The sequence below is a fragment of the Eumetopias jubatus genome, unplaced genomic scaffold, assembly GCF_037043125.1.
Source record: "Eumetopias jubatus isolate StellerSeaLion01/CBP00866 unplaced genomic scaffold, mEumJub1_p1.0 scaffold_3, whole genome shotgun sequence".
In the NCBI taxonomy this organism is placed as follows: domain Eukaryota; kingdom Metazoa; phylum Chordata; class Mammalia; order Carnivora; family Otariidae; genus Eumetopias; species Eumetopias jubatus.
Window position 1 is genome coordinate 11575003 of NW_028274809.1, and position 24338 is coordinate 11599340.

General features: G+C 37.5%; 1 protein-coding gene across 1 annotated transcript in view; it reads left to right on the plus strand.

Moving 5' to 3' along the window:
• SPHKAP (SPHK1 interactor, AKAP domain containing) overlaps positions 1-24338 on the plus strand; it is a 169750-nt gene that overhangs the window by 54024 nt on the left and 91388 nt on the right. The window contains 1 exon segment of the mRNA XM_088021948.1: positions 3451-3558. Within this exon segment, the coding sequence (XP_087878074.1) occupies positions 3451-3558 (108 nt within the window).

Below are 24338 nucleotides of genomic sequence, written 5' to 3' on the forward strand. Positions count from 1 at the left end.
AAACCATGTTTTTCTTTGAGAAATTCAATACTGATAATATTTACCAAGTGGATTAATTTAATTATTATAATATACACCACAAAATGTTCCTTCTCCTTAAGGAAAAGTGTCACTTCAGAATTTCACTCATGAAAAACAGCTTTAAAATGGAGGTCCATAGGAGTGCCTGGGTGACTCAGTTGGTTGGTGTCTGACTCTTGATTTCAACTCAGGTCATGATCTCAGGATCATGAGATTGAACCCCACATCGGGCTCCATGCTGGGCATGGAGCCTGCTTTAGATTCTCTATCTCCCTTTACCTCTACCCTTTCTGCTCATGCTCTCTCTCTCTTAAAAAAAAAAAAAAATGGAAGTCCATAAGAAGGTATAGTTATATTAATAAAAATGAGGTGTCCATAAATTTTGAGAAACATACGCCAACTTAGAGTCATTTTGCATGGGTTATGGAAGGCAGCATAATTAAATTGTTTCACGTAAAGACCTTGGTACCTTCAAAACCAAATCCAAAGCCAGTTTCTGAGCAACTTGGGAAAGAAACTCAAATCTCGCTGAGCCTCAAGATCTTCACCTTCAAAAGAACAATTTCTGTGAAGATCCTTATCTTTAAAATAACTTCTACCTTGTAGCATTGCAATAAGGATTAAATTAAAAGGTAAAAAAAAAAAGATAGAAGGAAAAATTTAGCACATTTTCCAGCACATTCTAAGCATACAAAAAATAGTAGCTGTAACTATTAATACTACAAAATGCAAAACCAAAATCACACCTTAGATTAGAATATTTGCTAAAGACAAATTGTCTTCACAGATCTGAAATGCTTTCAATCCACTAATTTCAAGTGAAAGCATTCAATTTCCTGTCTCCCTTTGTAGTTAATTACAAATAAGAATAGTGAAAAGAGGATAACCTGCTATCTGCATGCCACAGTGTCTGACACTTCTCACCTCCCTGAATAGGCAATGATCCTACCAGGTGAGTATTACTGAAGTCAGCTGCCCAAATAACCTTGGTAGAATAACCAAGAATGGTAGAATAACCATTAATTACTAAGCTAGGATTTCAACTCAGACCCCTTGTGCACATGTTCTTAAACTCTTATTCCATGCTGGAAGTGAAAGTGATTACCAGTGAGGAGTGGGGTGGACCAAGAGCCTTTTTCTACTTTAAATAAAGTGAGTCTAGATTAATAGTTCTCAGTTTTGGAGGGTTGGAATTGAAATTCCCTTTCACTATAAAAAAAGTATTGGGGATCTCACAAAGCTTTTGTTTATAGCGGTTATACTCGCTGACATTTTTCAAATTATCAATTAAAGCTAAGAAAGGTTTTTTATTATTTATTTATTTTAAAATAATAATAATTTTTATTTTAAAAATGCTTCGAAAACAATAATAAACACATTACATGTTAATATGCATATTTTTAACTTTTTATTTAAATTCCAGTTAATTGACATACAACGTAATATTGGCTTCAGGTGTACAGTATAGTGATTGAACACTTCTGTTCATACCTGGTGTTCATCACGACAGGTGCACTCCCTCATCCCCATCACCTATTTCACCCATCCCCCCAACCCCACCCCTCTGATAACCATCACTTTGTTCTCTATAATTAAGTCTATTTCTTAATTTGTCTCTCTCTCTCTTTTTCCCCCTTTGCTCATTTGTTTTGTTTCTTAAATCCCACATATGAGTGAAATCATATGGTATTTGTCTTTTTCTGACTAACTTACTTCCCTTAGCATTATACTCTCTAGATCTATCCATGTCGTTGCAAATGGCAAGATTTCATTCTTTTTTAGGGCTAATATTCTGTTGTATGTTTACCACATCTTCTTTATTTAAAAAAATGGCTAAAATGAACAACACAGGAATTAATATGCATGTTTTTTATGTAAAATAAAAATGTTTTTTAGAAAAAAACCTCTTTTAGTGAGAAGAGGAGCGACTTCATTTTACAGTTTTAGCAAATCTCCTTAATGTCCCACTTGACATAAGGCAGCCAGACTCTGCTGTTGGCTTCTGCATGAGGCCAATTGTGCCCTGACACCTGGCGTGGGTCCTGGAGAACTCCACAGGAAACTTAAGAGACCATGACAGTGAAATGGACAAATAAAGTCTTCCTGTTACTATAAAAATAGTTTGACAGCTGGCCTCCCTGGAAGATCTCAGGGACCCCTGGGGGCCCAGCCGGTGTTTTGAGAACCACAGTTTAAGTAAAATCTGCAAGAGAACCAAGAAGCTCTGTTGCCAACTTTAGTCCACAATCATAGTCCACGTTCATCATTCAGTTACCTGCTTGTCCACTATGTGGCTCTTTGTACTATTCTAGAAAAGGACAATAGAAATCTGTCATCTCTAGTAATAACAAACATTGAGTGGGAAAAAATTTAAAAGCAATAATATTTCTCAGCAAAAACAAAAAGTATTATGGAAAGATGTGTCATAATTATATTTGGTTAACTCACCCTGAGACAAAAATTCATGTGTTTTTATCTTTACAGCATAAGACAATCCTTTGTTATGCAGCTGAAATGTAATTGAAGTGTCATTCTATTTTGTGGCAATAACCAAACTGATTAAATCTATTCTATTGCTTAAGTGAAGGTAGTGAGTCAAATATTAGCAGATGTGTACCCTAATAAAGTAGAGGACCCCAGGAGAGCATTGGAAATCTCACATAAGATGCGAAAAATCTTATACACTGTTTGGGTAGTGTTAAAACACATTAGAATTTGAATTGTTTGGTTATTCATGAGATTGCATCTTCAAAATATCTTGTCTCAGAAATATAATTTTTCTTCCTTGCATTACAATCCAAGCCCAGAAACCAGTCATTTGTTAATCATATTTGGGTTTTTTTTGATTCATGTATTCAAATTTGTTTTGCTTTACTGTACTGTTTCAACATGGAAAATGATTGTCATGATGCACTTTACTTATTCTTAATAATTTCTAAACTTAACATAGTACCTTGGGTATTCTGTAAGAATTGAATCCTCTTTCACAGACATGTTGGCAAAGCTAAAGCTGAAGGAATATCATTTCGGTAGCAATATTGCACCAAAAGGAAAAACACTTTTTTTTAAGATTGAAAATATTCATAGAGTGCACTAGCACTAAAATGAACTTTGATCCTCATTATCAATTGAACCATACCCCAAAATAATCATTTGAAGTTTCCACACGTTGGACATCATTGAAGTTTCCAGATGTTGGATTTGATGACAGAAGAAAGATCAGTATTAACATCAATGTATTCCTCTAAAACCAGCTCCTGGTTGAATATTTTACACATTCTAGAGGTGCTATTATCATGTAAGTTTTTTTCCAATATCCAGATGCTCTGAGGTGAAGAAAACACCTACAGGTTCTTCAGAAAAGAGCTGCTTGTTGAAATAGAAAGGCTGGCCGTGTAACACTAAGAAGGTTTTCTCGATTCCCTCCAGGTTCTTTGCAGCAACAGCCTGCTCGAGTCTACAGACTACTGGCTACAGAATCAAAGGACGCCTTGCCAGATTGGTTTTGTGGAAGACAAGTCTGAAAACTGTGCTACCGTAAGTAAACACAACTCTCGGGGTATACTTTGAGAAAGCAGGGAGTCCGGGACGTGTGCTCATGCTAAAGATGGAAGTTTCATAATTCATTAAATACAAGCTTAGGAAAGTATCATTTTGGAAAATGCATAACTGGTTTGCACAGACCGTTAACAAAATAGCATGCTGAGCTCATGTTTCTACTCTCATTTTGCTCATTTCAGTGGGTAAATTAATCTGATCAATTCTCTGAAAAGGAAAAATGATGTTTATATTTTCAAAACTGACTGAGAAAACGATTCAGCTATAGAACTGTATGATGAGAAATAAGAGACCATTCAAGAGCCCTCTTGGATTCTTTTCAATATATTTTATAACTGCTGCTAGTGGGTTATTTTCCAACACGAAAATGGTGTAAAAATATTCTACCATTCTTATAAGTTATAGTCATCATCTGAAAACCTTTCAACCTAAGAAATGTACAGGTATGCATTTTAATATACTGGAGCTGAGCTTTACATACAAAACCTTCTTTTTCAAGGAAGAGATGTTCTTATAAGCAAAATTCTTATCGTAATATGTGGGTACATATTGACATGAGAAATCAACAATATGATTTCTTTTTCCTGTTCAAAGATGCTCTTTCCTCTATGTTCTACAAAGTGATATGTTTCATTTTAATTGAAATCACCTCGCCCTTATGGGGTCATAATTAGAGAGATTGGGGAAGAGTATTTCCAAAGCGGAGAGAAATGTAATTCTCATGACTAAACTGAGAACTTCAGCTCTGAGCTATTCTGGGAGGTAAGTTGAATGCCAGCATTTTTGTTAAAAGAAAAAAAAAATTAAAACAAAAAAAAGAAGGAAGCTGAAAATGGGATGAAGAAGCTTTTTATATAAAATGGGCAGAACCAGAACTGGCAGACAGAGGATGTAAAACATTTCACACCGCAGAGTCTCGTCGCACAGGGAAAGCAGAGTCCATTCAACAGACTTATTTCAATCTCTTTGTTTAGGCAAATGATTTTAATCCCACTACTTTTAGGACTTTTAATCCCTTATCCAGATAACTGGTTGCTGTCTAAAAATCTTTGGGGAAAACAAAAAGGATTAGGAGGCGAGTAATTTAATAGTGATACCTCCTTTGCAAATTTACTTCTGAGGTGAGTTAGAAAATCCAGACATTTGTGGGTACAGATTTCTAATCACACAGCTGTCCATTGTAAAAGGGAGAAAAATGGAGCGTAAAAGCTTTCCAGCTACATTCTGGAAAAAATTGTTCCCCAAGCAGCTCCTGTATTAAGAAGTCTCCCACTTGGAGGGGCGCCTGGGTGGCTCAGTCTGTTAAGCGTCGGACTCTTGATTTCGGCTCAGTGGTGATCTCAGGGATGTGGGAGGGAGCCCTGAGTTGAGCTCCATACTCAGCTGGAAGTCTGCTTGAGATTCTCTTCCTCTGCCCCTCCCCCCACTCTCTCTCTCAAATGAATAAATAAAACCTTTAAAAAATGAAGGCTCCCACTTGGAGAAAGCAGGAAAGTTGGGGCACTAAAAATTGTGTGGTGGAGGGCAAAGAGGTCTTCTCAAAACTTTCTGTTTTTGGAATCTGGATTAGAACTCTGCAATTAAAAATGTTTAATTTATAGCCAGATTCAAGATTACCATTGGATCTCCCCAAGGGAAAAGAACTCTCCTCCCACTCCCCACCAATCCCAATGGATTCAAATTTGGACTTAAAACCATATGACTTCCTTCCTTAATTCTTTGTCCCTTCATAGTGTCAGATGACATCAGTGAGGTTGAGCTTTTACAGTTCTTTCTATTCTTTCCGAAAGGGGAAAAATCCTAAACACTAATAAAAGACATACTGGAAGATTTGTTTTCCCACAATGTTTATAAAAATTGTCCATGACTCTAAAGCTAAAAGAAATTTCAAAATCCCTATGGTAAATTTGCCAGCCCCTAATCTCTCCAAAGTATCCTTTAGTCCCATTTTCTTAAAGTGGGAGTCCTTTCTGTCTTTCTGACTTGGCACAGATTTCTAGGGTGAGAAGAGAAAACAGAGTCCAAAGTTAGACATTGCTGGAGGGAAGCGATTCTAGAAGGGAAATAGAGGTGAGCCATGGAGATCAAGACCCGGACCTCTTAATCAAACAATACATAGGGAGTGGCCAAAATGGTCAGGGTTTTGGGGTTTTGTTTTGTTTTAAGATTTTATTTATTTATTTATTTATTTATTTATTTATTTATTTGACAGAGAAAGAGCACAAGCAGGGGGTAGCGGCAGGCAGAGGGAGAGAGAGACGCAGACTCCCCGTTGAGCAGAGAGCCCCATGTGGGGCTTGATCCCAGGACCCTGGGATCATGACCTGAGCCGAAGGCAGCCGCTTCACCGACTGAGCCACCCAGGTGCTCCTGGGTTTTGGGGTTTTTTGGTGTGGTTTTTTTTTTAGGGTTTTATTAATTCATGTACTTAATTGCCTTTTAAAAACAAATTCTCCATAGCAGGATGAAAGTGAAAGGTATAATTTAAGGGGAAATTATTGTATTTTAAAATAATATCTTTATTCAAGTTTCATTTAAAATTCAGTTTAATAGGGCGCCTGGGTGGCTCAGATGGTTAAGCGTCTGCCTTCGGCTCAGGTCATGATCCCAGAGTCCTGGGATCGAGTCTGGCATCGGGCTCCTTGCTCAGCAGGGAGTCTGCTTCTCCCTCTCCCTCTGCCTCTCCCCCTGCTTGTTCTCTCTCTGTCTCTTTTGCAAATGAATAAATAAAATCTTTAAAAAAATTCAGTTTAATAAAATCATCCCAGATCAAAAAATCTCTATTCAAATAACCAGAACAGAATCTGAGTAACCTGTAGCAATATTGGTTCATATTTTATCGCTTTGTACTCTGTTCATAGCTCTTGTGTTAATCGTTGCTTCTTTAACTGATTTCTTCCCTATCAAAATTAGCAGCCAACTTTTTGAGATCCCATTTTAATTGACTTGGGATCTAATATACTGCATTCGAAGTGTCTGGACTTGTAGTTTTTTAGAACTAAGAACATCAGCGTACCAACATTTTCTGAATTCGAGATGTCCACTTAAAATTTTTATTGAGGGACAAACTCAGACTTGGAAAACCTTCAGGGTGTGGTGCTCCTGGGTCAGGATGACTGTTTGTTCTCAAGCATCAAGCGAAGAATTTTTTGGTTATTATTTCAATAGAGAACTGCATTCATTTCACAGCTAAAATGAAGAGCCTTAATGAAGAGTAGTTTGACGTAGTCAGAAATATGATAGGCACACCAAACAGGAACAGCTTGCCAGGAAGTCTGGCTCAAGAAGCCCTCTAAAAGTCATCCTTAAAAGTTTTTCATCAGGTATCCAATATAAAAAATTTGCTTATGTTTTCCTAAATAGCATTCTCTTATCAAACTATATAATTTCATTTTCTTTCTAATTTGCCATTCTGAAAAAAAAATTAATACACTAACTTTAACCTTCAGGGTCTTTTTTTTTAACCTCATTTTTTTTAAAGATTTTATTTATTTATTTGAGAGAGAGAGAGAAAGAGCGAGCAAGGGGAGGGGTAGAGGGGGAGGGAGAGGGACAAACCAACCCCGAGCTGAGTGCGGAGCCCAACAATGGACTCCATCTCACAACCCCAAGATCATGACCTGAGCTGAAATTAAGAGTTGGACACTTAACCAACTGAGCCATCCAGGCACCCCTAACCTGATTATTTAAAAGAAAGAAATGTGGAGAAGGGTAATGGAATTGGAAGCCAATTTCCAAACCCAACAGCTGAGACATTATCTTAATAGAGGTCCTTAACACAAGGGGTAGGAATTAGACTTTTCAAGTCTCTTGACTTTTTTTTTAATTAAAAACTGATTTAGTTTCTTTTTAATCTGCTATTACCCTTTGCTATTTACTCAAATTTATTTTTTTTATTTTTCAGAAACCCTCGTTTTAATGCTTCATTAAAATTACCTTGACAATTCACATTATTTCTTTTTTTAATTTAATTTAATTTTATTTTATTATGTTATGTTAGTCACCATACAATACAGCATTAGTTTTTGATGTAGTGATCCACGATTGATTGTTTTCGTATAACACCCAGTGCTCCATGCAGTACGTGCCTCCTTAATACCCATCACCGGGCTAACCCATCCCCCCACCCCCTCCCCTCTAAAACCCTCAGTTTGTTTCTCAGAGTCCATAGTCTCTCATGGTTCGTCTCTCCCTCCGATTTCCGCCCCCGCTTCATTTTTCCCTTCCTTCTCCTAATGTCCTCCACGTTATTCCTTATGTTCCACAAATAAGTGAAACCATATGATAATTGACTTTCTCTGCTTGACTTATTTCACTTAGCATAATCTCCTCCAGTCCCACCCATGTTGATGCAAAAATTGGGTATTCATCCTTTCTGATGGCTGAGTAATACTCCATTGTATACATGGACCACATCTTCTTTATCCATTCATCTGTTGAAGGGCATCTCGGCTCTTTCCACAGTTTGGCTATTGCAGACATTGCTGCTATGAACATTGGGGTGCATATGGCCCTTCTATTTATATCTAGTGTCAGACTCTTGTTATGGATCATTTTAAGATTTGGCTATTACTCTGCAAATAAATTATACCCTCTAGGGTGCATCTTAATTGATGAATCACAGTATTTGAAAATGTGTTACATTTTCCTTCAATTTTTAAATAAACAAATTAAATTTTCAGGCAGGCTTCAACATCCCACACATGATATTGCAAAACTAAGAAGATATTTGACAGCTGTTCCATGAGTCTCTGATGTCAATTCAACCCAGTGGCAAAAATGACAAAATGATATCTTGGATGACTGCTCTTTATTCTATATTATTTCTCCAAATATTTCTATACCAAGTCTGTTATGAAATTTTAAAAAAAGGTAAGTTAAGGAAGAGACAAATACTCCACTTGATAAGCTGATCTGTGGAAAAATCTAGACTTATATGATCAAGGAAAAATATAACTATAGAAGTATGAAGAGATATTTTACATTATCTAGTCCAGGTATTTACCAAGATTTCAAGGAACTTTTAATGTTTTTTTCCTTTAAAAAATCAAGTTTGGAACTTGTTTTTTTTAATTCTTTAATCTTAGACTTACAGAAAAATTGCAGGAATTCCTAGAATTCCCAGGTTCCCCATAATCCTTCCCTTTTGTGTGTGTATATGCATCTGTAAGTGTCCATATAGCATTTTTTTCTAAAACTTTTGAGAATGATTTGCAGACACAATGCCCCTTTATCCCTACATACTTCAGTGTGGAACATAAATATTTAAAACCAGGATTGAACCCAGAGCTGCAGAAACTCTTGTTCAGGCTACTAATTTGGTTCCAACTACACAATAATGTTCTTTAAATATTTATTCAAGAATTTTCAAGGAGAAGCTAAATGCTGCCCCCATAAAAGTGAAAAATCAAATGCTGGCAGTGGAAGTCAGCCAGACTGAGCAGAACGAAAGCCCTGTATTTAAATGGACCCGATCTCAGGAGACAGTACGCTGTCAGGTTGCCCACATGAGAGGGAGCTCTCAGCCCTCAGCCCTGGTACATTATTCTTGCCATCTTCATCCAGGACTGCTCTTGAACAGAAGTTTTGGTAAGTTACGTGTCTTCCATGTTGCTTTTCAGGGTTTTGGTACCGTTGGTTGGTCCCCCACCGTTGATTGGTCCAGAAGAACTTTTTGGAGTCTTGCTTCTTAACCCAGCCCTAGATAAAACCGAGAAAGTGAGGCAGCTCTGAGTGCCATGGAGCAGATGCCCACAAGTGGTCTGTGTGGCCTCACCTTGCCCTGGGCAGTAGCTCCTGAGGCTCCTTGGGAAATCCATGAGTCCCAGGGAAAATTTTTGACTCCCAATGAAAAAAAGTTCCACTAAACTTTACCAAGCCTCTAGAAGCCAATAAATGAGAAAGAACACTTTGTGATAAAGCATGACATGGAGGGGTGGTAGAGAAAAGAGCCACCCACCAAAGCAACTAGGCGGCTCTAAGTCCATGAGGTCACATGCAAGAAACTGACACCTAGAAATGTGATAAATAAAACTGAATAGAGTTTTGATATAACTTGAGGGCAACACCTACAGTGTGTGGACAAGTGGTACAGTAGTAATGTGGGTGTAGACGTTAGACCTAGTCTGAACATTTATCAATGTCATGGATCCTGAAACAAAGAGGGAGTTTTTACAAGTTTATTTTAATTGAAAATTGAGTTCATGTTCTATCGCTTATGTTATAGGTAAAATGCTGCGTAATAAAAATTAAGATCCTTGACTTTCTTTATTGGCCGCAGGAATTACAGTGTATATCTAAGCATTACTTAAACAAGTGGAATGAGACTACTCATAATATGAAAAGACATTAAGAGGGAAATCTAGGTGGTTATTTGTATGACTATTTAAGTTTGATGCAACTGCAGAAACCAATTTTTCAGTGCATATACTTCAGTAAACAACAGAAACAAAATGAAAAATCAAATAACAACTATATATATATATCTCAGTGCATAAAGAGTGACCACAATTCATTATGAAAAAGTGAAATTTCCAACAGCAGAGTTGGAAAAAAGCCAAACATAAGAAATTCACTGAACAGCCACCTGGGTGCTTTAGTTTGTTAAGTGTCTGCTTTTGGCTCAGGTCATGATCGTCAAGCTTCCTGCTCAGTGGGAAGTCTGCTTCTCCCTCTCCTTCTGTACCTCTTACCTGCTTTTGTTCTCTCTTTTAAATAAATAAATAAATAAATAAATAAATAAATCAAATCTTTTTAAAAAAGACATTCACTGAATAATACAATTGTTATTCTAGACTTGAAAAAAACAATTAACTGCTCTGATAATCAAAGATAATCAATTATAACTATTACAGAATTTGTTTCCAATAAACTTGTTAAGATTGTAAAAATTATTATACCCAGTGTTGATGTAAGCACAGTTAACAGGACACTCTCAACAACTGACATAAGGAGTAGAAATTGACAGTTAGTGTAATCTTCCTGGAGAAAAGCTTTGTAATGTGTACTGTCCAAAACGTTTTAAATATTCATGACTATTGATCCACTTCTAAAGAAATGGCCAGAGTTATGTGCAGACTGATGTAAAATACAGTCAATGAGCAAAGTAATGTACCCAAGGGAACAAACCAGATTGACTTAAAACACGGACTCAGGAACATGGAGTCAGGGTACTTCGATTTGAATCCCACCTCCCCTTTCTAGCTACATAATCTTGAGCAAGTTGTTTAGTCTCTCTGTGTCTCAGATTTCTCATTTGTCAAATAGAGATGTTATAGTATTTATCTCATGGATTGTAAGGATTAGATGCATTAACATGTCTAAAATTTTAGAACAGTGCCTGCACATAGTAAATATGATTAAGTATTCAATGAATTCAACAGCATGTGATGTCAAAAAATAGAAAAATCTTGCATGCCCCATAGTATAGGAATGGTTAAATAAATGTTGGACATTTATACCATGAGGATTGATGCATTCTTTACAAAGTTTTGTAAAATAAAAATATTTCAGCACATGGAAATAAAGCCTCCCAATATAATTGTGTATAAAAAATAAGCTCCAAAATTGTACATTATATATATTAAACAGGACAGGTTAATCAGTTGGATGAAGGAAAGAGAGAAATCAAGAATTAAGTCTTATGATTTGGGCTTAAGCTCCTAGATGGGTGGAAATTTTATTGACTGTGATGGGGAGAGCAAGTTGAATGTGGGAGCAGGAGGATGGTGCTGGATGTCTTCTAGTCATCCAAGTGGAAACGTCAAGTTGGCAGTCAGGTGCACAACTTGGAGTTGCTGGAAAGATCAGGTTGAGAGATAAGAGATTTGAGGGTCTTCACGGGGACGCTCAGAGAGTAGAGCAGATCAGTCAAACCAAAAAAGGTGTATAGATAGAAAAAAAGGATTTGCAACTGAGCATGGGGTATTCTGATAAGTGCTCATATGGCGATCCCCATGTCCCAGGGTCCCCCAAAAGCAAGAGATTATTATTTAAGCATGTAAACCTGAGTTTCAAATACATAATGGAGGATTTTATATATCCTGATACTTTTGTGCTTAAAGTACAGTCGGATGAATAGACCTGAGTGTACATTTAAACCTGGGTGTTCATACTATTTCTCTTTAAAATTCATTTTGACAGATGAATGCATTATTAAAATAGCTCAGAATAGCTTTGAGTTTCAAATTTCATACAATTCCTGCTATTATAGCAATTTTCCTCTGAGTGGAAAGCCTATCAATCAAGAAAAACTAAAAACAATAAACAATGTTCCTCATTAAACACTTTTCAGCTTCAAGGATATTGACTATATAATTTCTATTTCTTTTTAGTAGAATTGTTTGTTTGGATCAACATGTCTTTCTTAATCAGTACTTCCAGAATCCCAAGAAAACTAGTTATAAGTAATAGCATTTTCTTTTTTACAACTTAGAGTTTTAAGGTTTTTTTTTTTTAATAAATAAGAAATTTAGAAAAGTGGGCCTCACTAATGACTACTGTAGGATGTCTGCTTTTTGGTTCAGAGCCTCTGGAATACTATTTCTCTCTTTTGTAACAATGACACAAGCTCAACCTAGAGGTTTATTAGGAAATAAGAAAGTGCTAAAAGAAGAATTTCTGCTCTTCCATACTTGAATACTACTCTCTTATTAAGACCAAAGGCAGCCCTTACTTTACATTTCAGACAGTACTGAGCACATTGGCTGGTTGAAATTGAGTCAGATTATCTGGAGGCATTCAATGTACTTTCCAGAAGCATCTGAAGTGGCCAGAAGGGACGAAGGAAAGTTTGCCCCTTGCTAAGTTGTGCCTAGGGTTTCGTTTAAAACAATAATTCAGCAGACAGCCTAAGTCAGTAGTGGCTTGGGTAGCTTTATTAGGACCCAGAGATGAATTATTCTTAAGCAGGGGCCAACAACCTTTGACCCTATTGTTGGATTAGGCTGAATGGTTCTTTGTTGTGGGGGGCTTTCCTGTGCATTGTAAGGTATTTAGCAGCATCCCTTGTCTCCACCCAGTAGATACTAGTAGCATCTACTCTCCAGTTGTAACAACCAAAAATGCCTCCAGATGTTGCCAGTGTCTCCTGGCTGGGGGTGGTGGATGAGGGGCAAAATCTCACCCAGTTGCAATTGCTGCTCTAAAGTTTCTCCAACTTTAACCCTTAGTCTCTCCAGAAGTATCTACTATTCATAGGCTTCAACTTGAGCTCCCCTCACGCCTGCAGAGACATGGGAGGAAAGCACAGCCTCCACTACTCCCAAATGATCCTTGCTCACCTGTTACCCCCATCAATGGCCATATGCACTGGGAGGAAGGACTGAAAATGAAAGTTCATGAGACAGCCAAAACCAGTCCAAAATACCTACCTGTAGGTCAAGGTCCATTAATTTATGGCTGTTGCCTCTACCACACATAGAATTCAGTATCACTGGAATATCCCAGGCAACCAATTTCTAGATTGAGGTGTATTACATTTATTTATAACATATCTTCCTTATTTATCAAATATAATGGCAGTTACATAAGAGATAATTGGAAAGCAACAAGAAAGAAAAGCACCCTGATTCTGATACCTAATGCATCGACTCTTGGTACCCAGGTTATTTCCTTCCACCCTTTCCCCCCACAAACCAGAAAGAACAGGCATGTCAGCTCATCTCTATTCCAAATGGGAATGTGGGTCCTGAGTTGAAGGGCTCCTCATTTTTAAGAGAAGTCAGAAATTTTGTTTTCTACATGAAATCTGACTTCTAAAAATTGACCAGTAATAAAATTTTCTTTCAACATTGTGTAAACAAAACAGAGCATGTCTATGGGATGGAATGAGCTGGTAGGACTCTAGTTTCTGACAGCTGCCATTTCATCTTGTGCACAGCTGGTGTCATTTTTGTTACCTGCCAATTTCTATTTGCATTTGAATTCAGAACTTCTGTCACTAAACAGTCTCTCAAATGCTTTCCAGCTCAAAAAGTATGTTAGTGTAGGACCAAGTAGATTATTAGAACCCTCTTTCTCATTACCTGAAGTAGCGTGTCTAGATTTTTACCACTCTCCATGAATAGACAACACCATCTTCTGTGGCCTTACTCTCTGAAGATGATTTGGAAAATAAAATCTTAACTAATCTGGAAAATAAAGGACAGTGGATTAAGCCAACTTATTTCCCTTATTCATATGTGTGCATATATGTATATATATATTCATGTATGCATATACATATAATATATACTATATATTTTATATATATATACATTTTATAATATTATATTGGATATATTTCTGTTGTAAGTGTTGGTCTAGTAAGTAAACAATTCACTTCATGAAGATCCAACCGAAAAAGAATGGTCCAAAAGATAAAAATTAATCCAATAGGGGGGGCAATTGGAGGGGGAGACAAACCATGAGAGACTATGGACTCTGAGAAACAAACTGAGGGTTCTAGAAGGGAGGGGGGTAGGGGGATGGGTTAGCCTGGTGATGGGTATTAAAGAGGGCATGTATTGAATGGAGCACTGGGTGTTTTACGCAAACAATGAATGGAACGCTACATCAAAAACTGATGATGTAATGTATGGTGATTAACAACATAATAAAAAAAATAAAATAAATTAATCCAATAAACATATTTGGGCTCAAGCATCCACTTCAAGACCCTCCACCATCTGCCCTGTCCAAATTTGTCTCTTGATCAACCCTCACTCCCTGCTACCACCCTTTCCCCAAGTTTGCTGGAATACTTGCCATTCTTTAAACATCAGTGTCCCTTTGCCCATGCTATTTCCTTTTCCTAGGCTGCCCTGGAGCCAGCCTCCTGCCTCAAAAATTCTTATAGACTTTTTTAGTCCAACTATGTTCACACAAAACCGTCATTTCATCTTTTAAGCATTGCTTATTCATGACAACTCAGGAAAAAATATTGCATTCTTCTTTCAGATTAATTCCTGGGAAACTCACTGTGATTTCCTGCATTCCTTACTGTATTTGGAACTGACAACTAGTTTGTCAATTACTTCAATATTGTAGTGCTTCAAAATTGCTTTGTCTTAAAGAGAACAAGTGGTCATCGTTCTTAATGAAAGTACTGTCGGGGTGTCTGGGTGGCTCAGTCGTTAAGCGTCTGCCTTCAGCTCAGGTCATGATCCCGGGGTCCTGGGATCGAGCCCCGCATCGGGCTCCCTGCTCAGCAGGAAGCCTGCTTCTCCTCTCTCCCACTCCCCCTGCTTGTGTTCCCTCTCTTGCTGTGTCTCTGTCAAATAAATAAATAAATAATCTTTAAAAAAATAAAAGTATTGTTCCCCGCTGCGTTCTTATTACTTATATATATTTTTCCATTCTTACATATACTTATGTTACTCCAAATCTTCTTTAAAAAGCACATATCAAGACAAGCAAGAGACACTTTCCTTGCCCCTCTCTGCCTGTGAAACCATTCATCGTACATTCCTCCTTCTCTTGATCACCAAACTTAAAAACAAATAAAAAGTATACTGTCTCTGCTACTTGGCTACTACTTGGCTGTCTCACCATTCTGTTGAAATTGTTCTTATTAGTGTCACCAAATCCACTGATGTGTTTTCACTATTTATATTACTTGGCAGAACTCACTGAACTCATACCCTCACCCAGATTCTGAAAACTAGCTCTTTTCTCCATGACTTCAGGAACATTATTATTCTAATTGTTTTCCTGCCTCTGGGATCATTACTTCTTTGTCTTATTCCTGGACTTTTGTTCTCCACCACCTGGCACTTTGTGGTGGCATTTTCCAATGATCTGTGCAAAAGCCTGGTCCCTTCTTGCTGATTGCTTTCATTGGACCATTCATCCATATCTCATGACTTTAGCCACATCTATATGCCTGTGACTGCTATCTGTGTACTGTAGACATATTTCTAGGTACTTGTTGGATACACCCACCTGAACATTTCATAAATAACCCAAATATAACTGGAGGTAGGTATCTAAAAATATGTTCTGCCCTCTAAATTTTCAATTTCCATTGATGGTTTTGTAATCTACATATTTCCCCATGCTATGCTCCTTAGAATCACACTCACCTTATGTTTCTCCTTTACTTTTCATCTCTAATTGGTTACTGAAAACCGTTTTGATTTTTCAAGTCTGGCTGTGCATTTCCATTCTCACTGTCACTGTTTTATTGCCTAATGCCCCACAAATTTCTTCTAAGATTTAATATGCAAAAATCAAAAGCAAACACAGAAGGGGAAAACAAAACAAAACAAAACAAAAAAGCAAAGAACACCCTAAGGCCCTGGTATCTTTTCCTCCTGAAATCTTTTGCAGCAACAAATTCCTAGATTTATTTTAAGGTTCTGGTGGTAGGAATAATTACATTCCCAGTCCCCACTACCACCCTCAGCATCACAGAATTCCTCCAGGGGCTGCTGAATCAGTTCAGTGTCTTAATTCAAGACCATGGCTCTAGTTTGCAATTGGACTGAATATGAATTCCAAAGGAGCTGATTCACCATCGCTATCCTAATTTTTAAAGTGCTACACTAAATCACAGGCCAGTGGAGAAACATTTTGACATTGGCACACTTTGACGTTGGAAACACAATATTTATTTGCCAGAGCCTACTGGTCGCACCAAAATCTAATACTAACTGGAGTGCCTATTTACACCACATGCTAAGCAAACAGAATGAACTAGTGTTCTCCTATTCTGCCAAACTAAGTGGCTAAGCTTCCATTTGTGACATCACAAAACCCAAAAAGTGGAATAAGCCTAAGATGGTATATTGCCCATCCTTCTCACTTTTCAGGTGAGAAGAAAAAATTGCAATGAAGAGAAAGGGTTGCTCAGAGCTACGGAGTAAATTAGTAGCAAGGCCAAGTCTAAACCCCAGATCCACCAGCTCTTAGTGCAGTGAGTATACTTTTCAGTTTTATGGTAGGTCCCCATCTCTGTAAAATATTATAATTACTGTATCAAAATGTCATAGAAAGTATATAATTTCTTCATTGTAGGATTGAGGCATAAGAAACTTGCATTAGCAATCCAAGCTGAAGACCCTAAATTAGTATTATTGAAAAGTTCCAAGATATTTAGCTTTATTGGTTGTTTTTAGTAAATTTAAGATTGTCACATGTTTGTAGATAAATTACTATTGATTGTATCTGACATACCTGGTTACATCATCATTTGTAGGTATAATTGTCATTAAGATCTGATATGTCTGTACCATCAAGCCAGACCACTTAGCCCTTGGTCATCTCAAGGGGCAATGCCTACACTTTCTCATCCAGCTGGCATTTATTGGGTTTTACTCTGTGCAAACTACTCTATCAGAACCTCTGAGGGGTATGGAAATATGAGCAAAGAATCTCTGCATCTTAAGCAGCTCAGAAAAGTGGACATTTTAGGTAATATAGCAACTCTGGATACTGATCCCCCCTCACTCTCCTGGGCTTGTTTTGTTGTTATTTGATTTTTTTTAATTTGTTTTTTTTTTTTTTTATTAGGCTATGTTGTTTTAGTGAAATCTATTTCCCCATTACAGCGTGAAGCCTTTGGTGTCATTCCTCAGGGATGCATAGCCTTGGGCCTAGGCAGTCACCTAGGATGACATTGGTCTTAGCAAGTCTTTCTTTGACGGTCTCCCTCTGATCTTTCTTTTAAGCTGCCTGTTTCATTTGATATTATATCCCTTCCTGTTTGACTTTACTATTTTACCAACTGACTGCTCTATTGCTTTTAACAACGCCCTAGAGTATACATTGCTCAGCCGTCTGATCCAGTTAAATTTAGGCAGGCATAATTTTTGTGACCAGTTTTGAATTTTGTTCTGACCCCATGAGGGCTTTTCTTTAGCTATTTTTTTTTTCTGGTTCTCTCTAGTAAACTAGCTGGCCTGCAGTTTAGCTTATTGCTCTTAATTAAGAGGAGCTCCTATTTTTGAGTGCCCTTATCTTGGCTTCCACATTCCATTTCAGATAATCTCAGTTCCTTTGGGGAGAGCTTCTGAGCTCTCTTTTCTTACAGACTACATCTCCTCCAGGGCAAATTCTCTGAGTGCTACTCAGTACTGGGTGGCGTAGTAGCCTCTAGAGCTCTTGGTTGGCCCTGCCAGTTGGAACCTCTGCTCTACAAGCAGGTTGAGTGAGGGTGGTCACGGTGGACTGACCATGTCTGTCAGTCTGTCAGCTCTGGGGTTGTCAGTCTGTCAGCTCTGGGGTGGCCCCTAAGTAGGGCCCAGATGGGGGAAAGAAGCCCCTGACTTCTTGACTTTACTCACCAAGAATTTAACCTCTTCAATTCAGAGTTAGGCAGGATGAGAAATGCTGGCGGTCTCTGACTCTCAGTGAGAGACAGTAATCCTTGTTTGGGAAGGGAAGAGGAACCCAAAGGGCTCTGTCAAGTTGAACGCCAAGGGGAGGCAGGGAAAGGAGAAAGTGAGCTGTGGTTTAAATGGGTTAAATGCTACAGAGTCTCCCTGTTCTGAGTGTTAGATCTTCTTGAAAAATCTCTTCATTTTCTTTATGTCCTGAGGAAAATTTCTTGAGAATTAAGATGTTTGCTTTTATGGTTTTTGCCAGCTCTGCCTATTTCACAGGGGAGTTGGTGCACAGAGTTCCCCATGCTGTCATCCCTGATCTGAAACTAACTGTGGCTTCTTTTTCTAGTCCATGTTACCCTATACCATGGAGGTTAGTGACCCAGGCAGGGTTTATAACTCTAGAGTCAGGAGCTTCATGTCTCCAGTTAAATAAAATTAGCTTGATATCCTTTTGCATTCAGACTTCTTGAAGGTAGAGTGGATATTGTCTTATGAAAGCTAAGGCATTCAATGTCCCCGAAGAAGAGCATCTCATTTTTAAAAATTTATTTATTTTTATGTTATTATTTTGTTACTGAAGTATAGTTGACTCACAATGTTACATTAGCTTCAGGTGTACAGCCTAGTGATTCGACAACTATATACATTATGCTGTGTTCACCACAAGTGGATCTACCATCTGAGAGCATCTCATTTTTGTGTAAAGTTAACAAGTGAATGTTTGTCAAGAGAGACAAGGGGGGAAAAATTGGAGTTTCTTGTAATACATGGAGTCCAACTTCAGAAGACGCTTTTATTAATTTTATTCTGAAAACATTTAACAGGGGTCACTTGGTGTCCAGAGCCGCCATTAAAAACTTGTCAAACAGCATTGATTTTTTTTTAATTTTAAGGAATATAATATAATTTCAAAGTGAACCCACAAAATAAACATTGCTAAAATGTTCCTTTAGATATTATATGAATTGATTTGCAATCTCGTTGTTGGCTAGAAGGTACTTAAACATTAAATGAGATCTGGCAAATGATGTCAGTGTCAAATAGCTAAAACTGAGTCATTCTCTGTAGTACTGATTGCAGAAAAGACCCAATTGTCTACTTATGTCATTATTTGCTCCTACATAATTGTGTCACCAACCTACAAGAGACTTTAGCCGTGTATTCTTGAAACACACTAGAATTTTTGTTTATTTTCAACCAGAAATTCATGGATAGATTTATCTGTAGCAAAGAAAGTTCTCTGGTCACTGCATTTTTTTGTCAAGGAGTATTGATGTAATATGAGGTAAATGCAGGCTAAAAATCTAAGAAAATTAAGGGTTGTACTTCATTTATCACAAATTCCCAAGTCACTTGGTCGATGTGAGCTCAAAAGTTTCTTGCAGGTTTAAGACTCTTTTCAAATGCTTATTCATTGTTCTTGACAAGGAAGTATTGGAAGAAAGTGATATTTTGCTTAATGAGTGAGAGCAGCATAATGTTTTCTGCCTTTATTTTATTTTACTTTTTAATTTTACACTGATCGTCAGCATGGTATTCTGTTAACTCAGCAGATTGTTGTTGCTCTGATGCTTTGTCTGTGAAAACACATTCTGTCTGACTGACCTAAAAGGCAAAAGAACTAGGGGTGTATTTTTGGTTTACCTTAGTAACTGCAAAGGGAATTCGTCAATCAATGCCACAGGCTTCAAGCTATTCTTAGGACAACTCAACTTTACTGACTATTTTTCTTCCTTCAGTAAGCTTGTCTGTGAAGATGCCCTTTTTCCTCTGTCCATCATAACCCTTTCTGACTCGCCATCTAGGCAGAGATCCCTTTGGTCTAAAGAGAAGTGATTTGAAAGGAGAAAAGCACAGAATTGGACTCAAGCCCTATGCATGTGCCTGGAAACTGGAGGAGGAATTAATGTGTTTAAGCAAAGTCCGCTTGGGTTATAGTTTTTGAAAGCACTTTTCAGAATTAATCAAGGGTGAACATTTTAGAGATTGCCTAAAACAAAGCTTCACAAGACATTTAAGATGGTATAGAAATAATGAATTCCTGTGGTGCATGAAAATTTATGTCAGTTCATTTGTTTGAAAACAAGACCAACCAAAAACTTGACTAATTTATAATAAACAGTATTTATGTAGGAATATATAAAAATGTGAAATGAATGGACCTGATGTTTTCTTAGGGTGTTGCTAATGATGGGAAAAACCCATGCAGGCGTTAAGCTACTTTCAAATCTGTATAGTCATTTATTTACCTTCCTATTTGTAGGGCTACTCTGTTATGAATCTCATGTCTTGTTTAAAATTAAAAAAAAAAATTAATACTGGGTGTGAATCAATTGGTTAAGCATCTGCCTTCGGCTCAGGTCATGATCTCAGGGTCCTGGGATCAAACCCCGGGTCCTACTCCGTGCTCAGAGAGAGTCTGCTTCTCCCTCTCCCTCCGCCCCTCCCTCCCACTTGTGCATGCTCTCTCTCACTCTCTCTCCCCCCACCACTCAAATAAATAAATAAAATCTTTTAAAAATTAATACTAATTATCAATGCCAATTAACAACACACAGTGCCCTTGCAAGATGAAATGGGCAGGGCTTTGCCAGCCTATCCTTTGAGAGGCAGGTGAAGTAAGGTTTCCTAGCCAGTGTTGCATTCTATAGGCTACATCGGTGGGTACCATATATTAAGGTGGCAAGATGCTGTGTATTGTTTTAGGGCTTAGACATGTGTAGGAGAAATGAAAAAAAGACAATAAATCTAAACACGGCTTTATTTTTTCCTATGAAGAAATAAATTTCCTATAATAATGATAGAAATATTGAATTTGTTACCTATACTGAGTTCTGTGCAAAGTAATGAGCTTTCTAATAAGTGTTCAGAGATGGGATGAACAAAGAGCTACAACATAAAGGTGCTTCAGGCATCTGGTAAATGACCTCTGCAGGCTCTTCCATTCCAGACTTACATGACTTTGTGAAACTTTTTTCAATAAAAAAGGACTTATATTTATCGAATATTTCTGGTCTGTCAGGCAGCTCTGCTAAGGACATTAAGTGGATTCATTAATTCATGTAACATTTCTAGAAAGTAGGGAGTATTATTTTCTCCAGGCGAGGCTGACATGGGTGGTGTATCTGAGTCACACAGCCAGTAAATGGTGAAGCCAGGAATAAGACACAGTCGTCTAACCAAGAGTCCTATCTTCCAGCACTTCCTGCAGTCTCCATACTGTTTCAAGCCATTTCTAGCCCTCTGATTTCACGGCAATCGAGCAATCTGTCTGTTCCATTTTATATAGAAACAGAAGGCCGCTGAAAGTGATTGCTTAGTGATTCCATACATTTGCATCTGTTTTTTTGCTACAATCTTAACTTCCTATCTAATAAATTTTCTGCTCACTTACCACCTGTTAGTAATGAGAATTTTATAATACTTTAGTTTACAAAGTGTTTCCACTAGTAATACTATTTCACTGAGTTTTTTACAGAAACCCTATGAAGTAACCAGAAGAGGTATTGTTATGGAAGAAATGCACATGGGTGTTAAAAAGTTTAATGCTAGTCCAGGATCATAAAGTGATGGAATTGGTGCCTGAAACCAGATTTTCTAATTACGTTTGCCAAACAGCCTCTTCCTGGCCACGTCACTTGCCAATTAAAGGATTAATTGGGAAAGTAAAGTAACTTTGATTCTCTAGAGCAGCAGTTGGTAAAATGCAGTCTGGCTCACTTCCTGTTTTTATAAATAAAGTTTTATGGAGACACAGTCACACCCATGCACTAAGGTATATTCTATGGCTGCTTCCCCACCACCACAGTAGAGATGAGTAAATGCAGCAATGACTTTATGGCCTGCACACCTAAAATATTTACTCTGTGGCCCTTTATAGAAGCAGTTTGCCAACCTATATGCTAAAACAAAGAGCTAATGCTTTGGAAGATAAATAATACTTCTCTGCAGTATTGGTTTAGTATGAATAAAAACAAGACTATTTCTGTTCTATCTAAAGAAACTCCCAGGTCTTTTTGCATCAAGTGTTTGAAGGAATTTATTTTCCACCATCAAGACTTTTAATTGGCTGGTCTCTGCTTCCCATTACATAAAACCATGATATGATTTGAAATCTTTATCAACGTGACTTTTCATAATAATTTCCCACAAACTCTTTTATTCTTGTTTCACGTTAGTGGTCTTTTTGTTTTACCTCTTAGCTTCTCCTCCCCCCCACCTTAGCTTCTTCTAGCTTAACTACTCAAAGTGTCTTAAGAAATTACATGTTTCATAGCATTTTCCCCTGACTTACATCTGAGAATTAGACATATATACTGAGTTTTCTTTTTTCACTGAAGAGTAATTGGGTATCTTTGGGGAGAACAATATTGCTTCCTGCATAAACCTAGCCTTTGTTTTTCTCAAAGCTGTAATTACTAACAGTATTTTTAGTCCTGTAAACCCTCATTTGCTATCCCATTTTACTGTAGCCTGTTAATCACAACCTACCAAAAATTGCAAAAGCCATGCTCCCAGTCATTGAAAAATCTTTGATGTGTGATTTGCAATTCAGAGAGAGGATCAAACACTGGTCAGCTCTTTAGAAGAGGAAAGTAAGTCCTTGAGAATTCAAAGGTGGTGGGATCCAGGATACATTTCCTCATTTCTGGGCCTCAGATTTCAGGAAGTAAGTTAACCTGAGCTCTAAGTCATTATTAATTTTGAAAAACAGACACATTTGTGTATACCAAAAAACAATGTGCTAAAAAGTTACTACACACATGGCACAAGAGAAAAACATAGGTATAAAAATCCTTTCATCTTTGAAATCCATTTTTGTGATGATATTCTATAATTTTAATTTACTTCCATAATTATGTTCTTCCTACCTCAATAGGCATTGTGCTACTCCCTGGAACTACAATGGTGACTGGACACAGTCTCTGCTCTTGGAGCCAAAATTTTCTTGGCTTTGAAATAGGATAACCTCATTTTTTCTGTGATGACAGTGTTTATCTCATGGTGAACAGAAATTTGATTGGCAGGAACAGTTGAAAGAGACTGAGAGAGCGGGAGAGGTAAAGAGAAGGAAGGAGGGAGGGAAGGAAAGAGGGAAGAAAGGAAGAAAAAGAAGGCAGACAGCCTTAAAAAATAGTCATACACTATCAAGGGAATACTTCTGATGACTTCAATGATTCAAGATTATTTTTGCATGGGTTTGAATATAAAGTACACATAATACTGGGTTTATATCAGTTAACTCCCATTACAGAATAGTTTTGCATTTAAATACACTTTTTAATTATAGTAGACATTTACAGTAATTTTTAAATTGCTTACACCTCTTTTCAAATTATCAAAAAATGCAGCCTGCCTTAGTGCAGACAATTCACAGAGTGGTTCTCTCCTACATTAACCACAGGGAGTCATTGGGAATGATTCTTCGGTCTTCCTCATGGCATCATAGCTCTGTTAACTTCAGATTCAAAGTCTTTGACTATATGCTCTTAATAAAAAGGTATTAAATGATATTAGGAGTAGTTGCTAAAGTAACATTGAGCAAACTTACTCACAGAGGGGCTGAGACATGTAGATCTTCAGTTCACAGTGTCCTGAGGGCAGCAGTTTTGTCCCTTAGCCGAGAGGAGTGACCAGGTGGCTAGTTGTTAGAGTTAACAGTGCACCAGAAATTATGTGATTGCTGATGTGCTGCTTTAATTTGGAGAGCATTGTGGTACAGCTGAAAATCTAGGCAACACACTCACATGTGAAGATCTCAGAGGGGTCAGGCTTTTGTTTATGTCACCATGTTTTAGTTCTTTCTGTGTTGTTAAGCAGTACATTAATAATGCATTTTTTTCAAGACTACCCATCTAATAATTCTAGGCATGCTCCCTTGGTAGTCATACTTCTTTTTTTTTTTTTTTCTTTTTGGTAGTCATACTTCTGAGTCAGATGAATCAGAGTTGGAAAGATTCCCACATCCTCCTAACCCTTATGTAGCACCTACATACTCACACATGTGCATACAATTAACACTTTTTTGGACTGGATCTGCCTAGTATATTAGAAAGCATGCAGTAACTGTTGGGAACCTCATTGCCATTGGTCTTGCTTTATCCACCCTGAGTATCTGGAGCTGCATGAACCGATATTCATTTAGAGAGAAGACCTTATCCCAATTCACTAACTCATGTAGGGCATTCTCTACCAGACCAGCACTCTTCCCACTTCGCAAGAAAGGAAAGACCATTGTTCTGCCACAAATGAGCTGTGTGATGGTGAGTTAATTATTCTGCCCCTCTGAGCCAATTTTATCATATGTAAAATAAACTTTGACTAGATTTTTCTCAGAATTCTTTTCTATCTCTGAAAGTCCTTGATTTTCTAATTATCTGTTCCAGTTAATATGTATGCACAACCAATCACCCCAAACCTTAATGCTCATAAATTCTGTGGGTCAAGAATTCA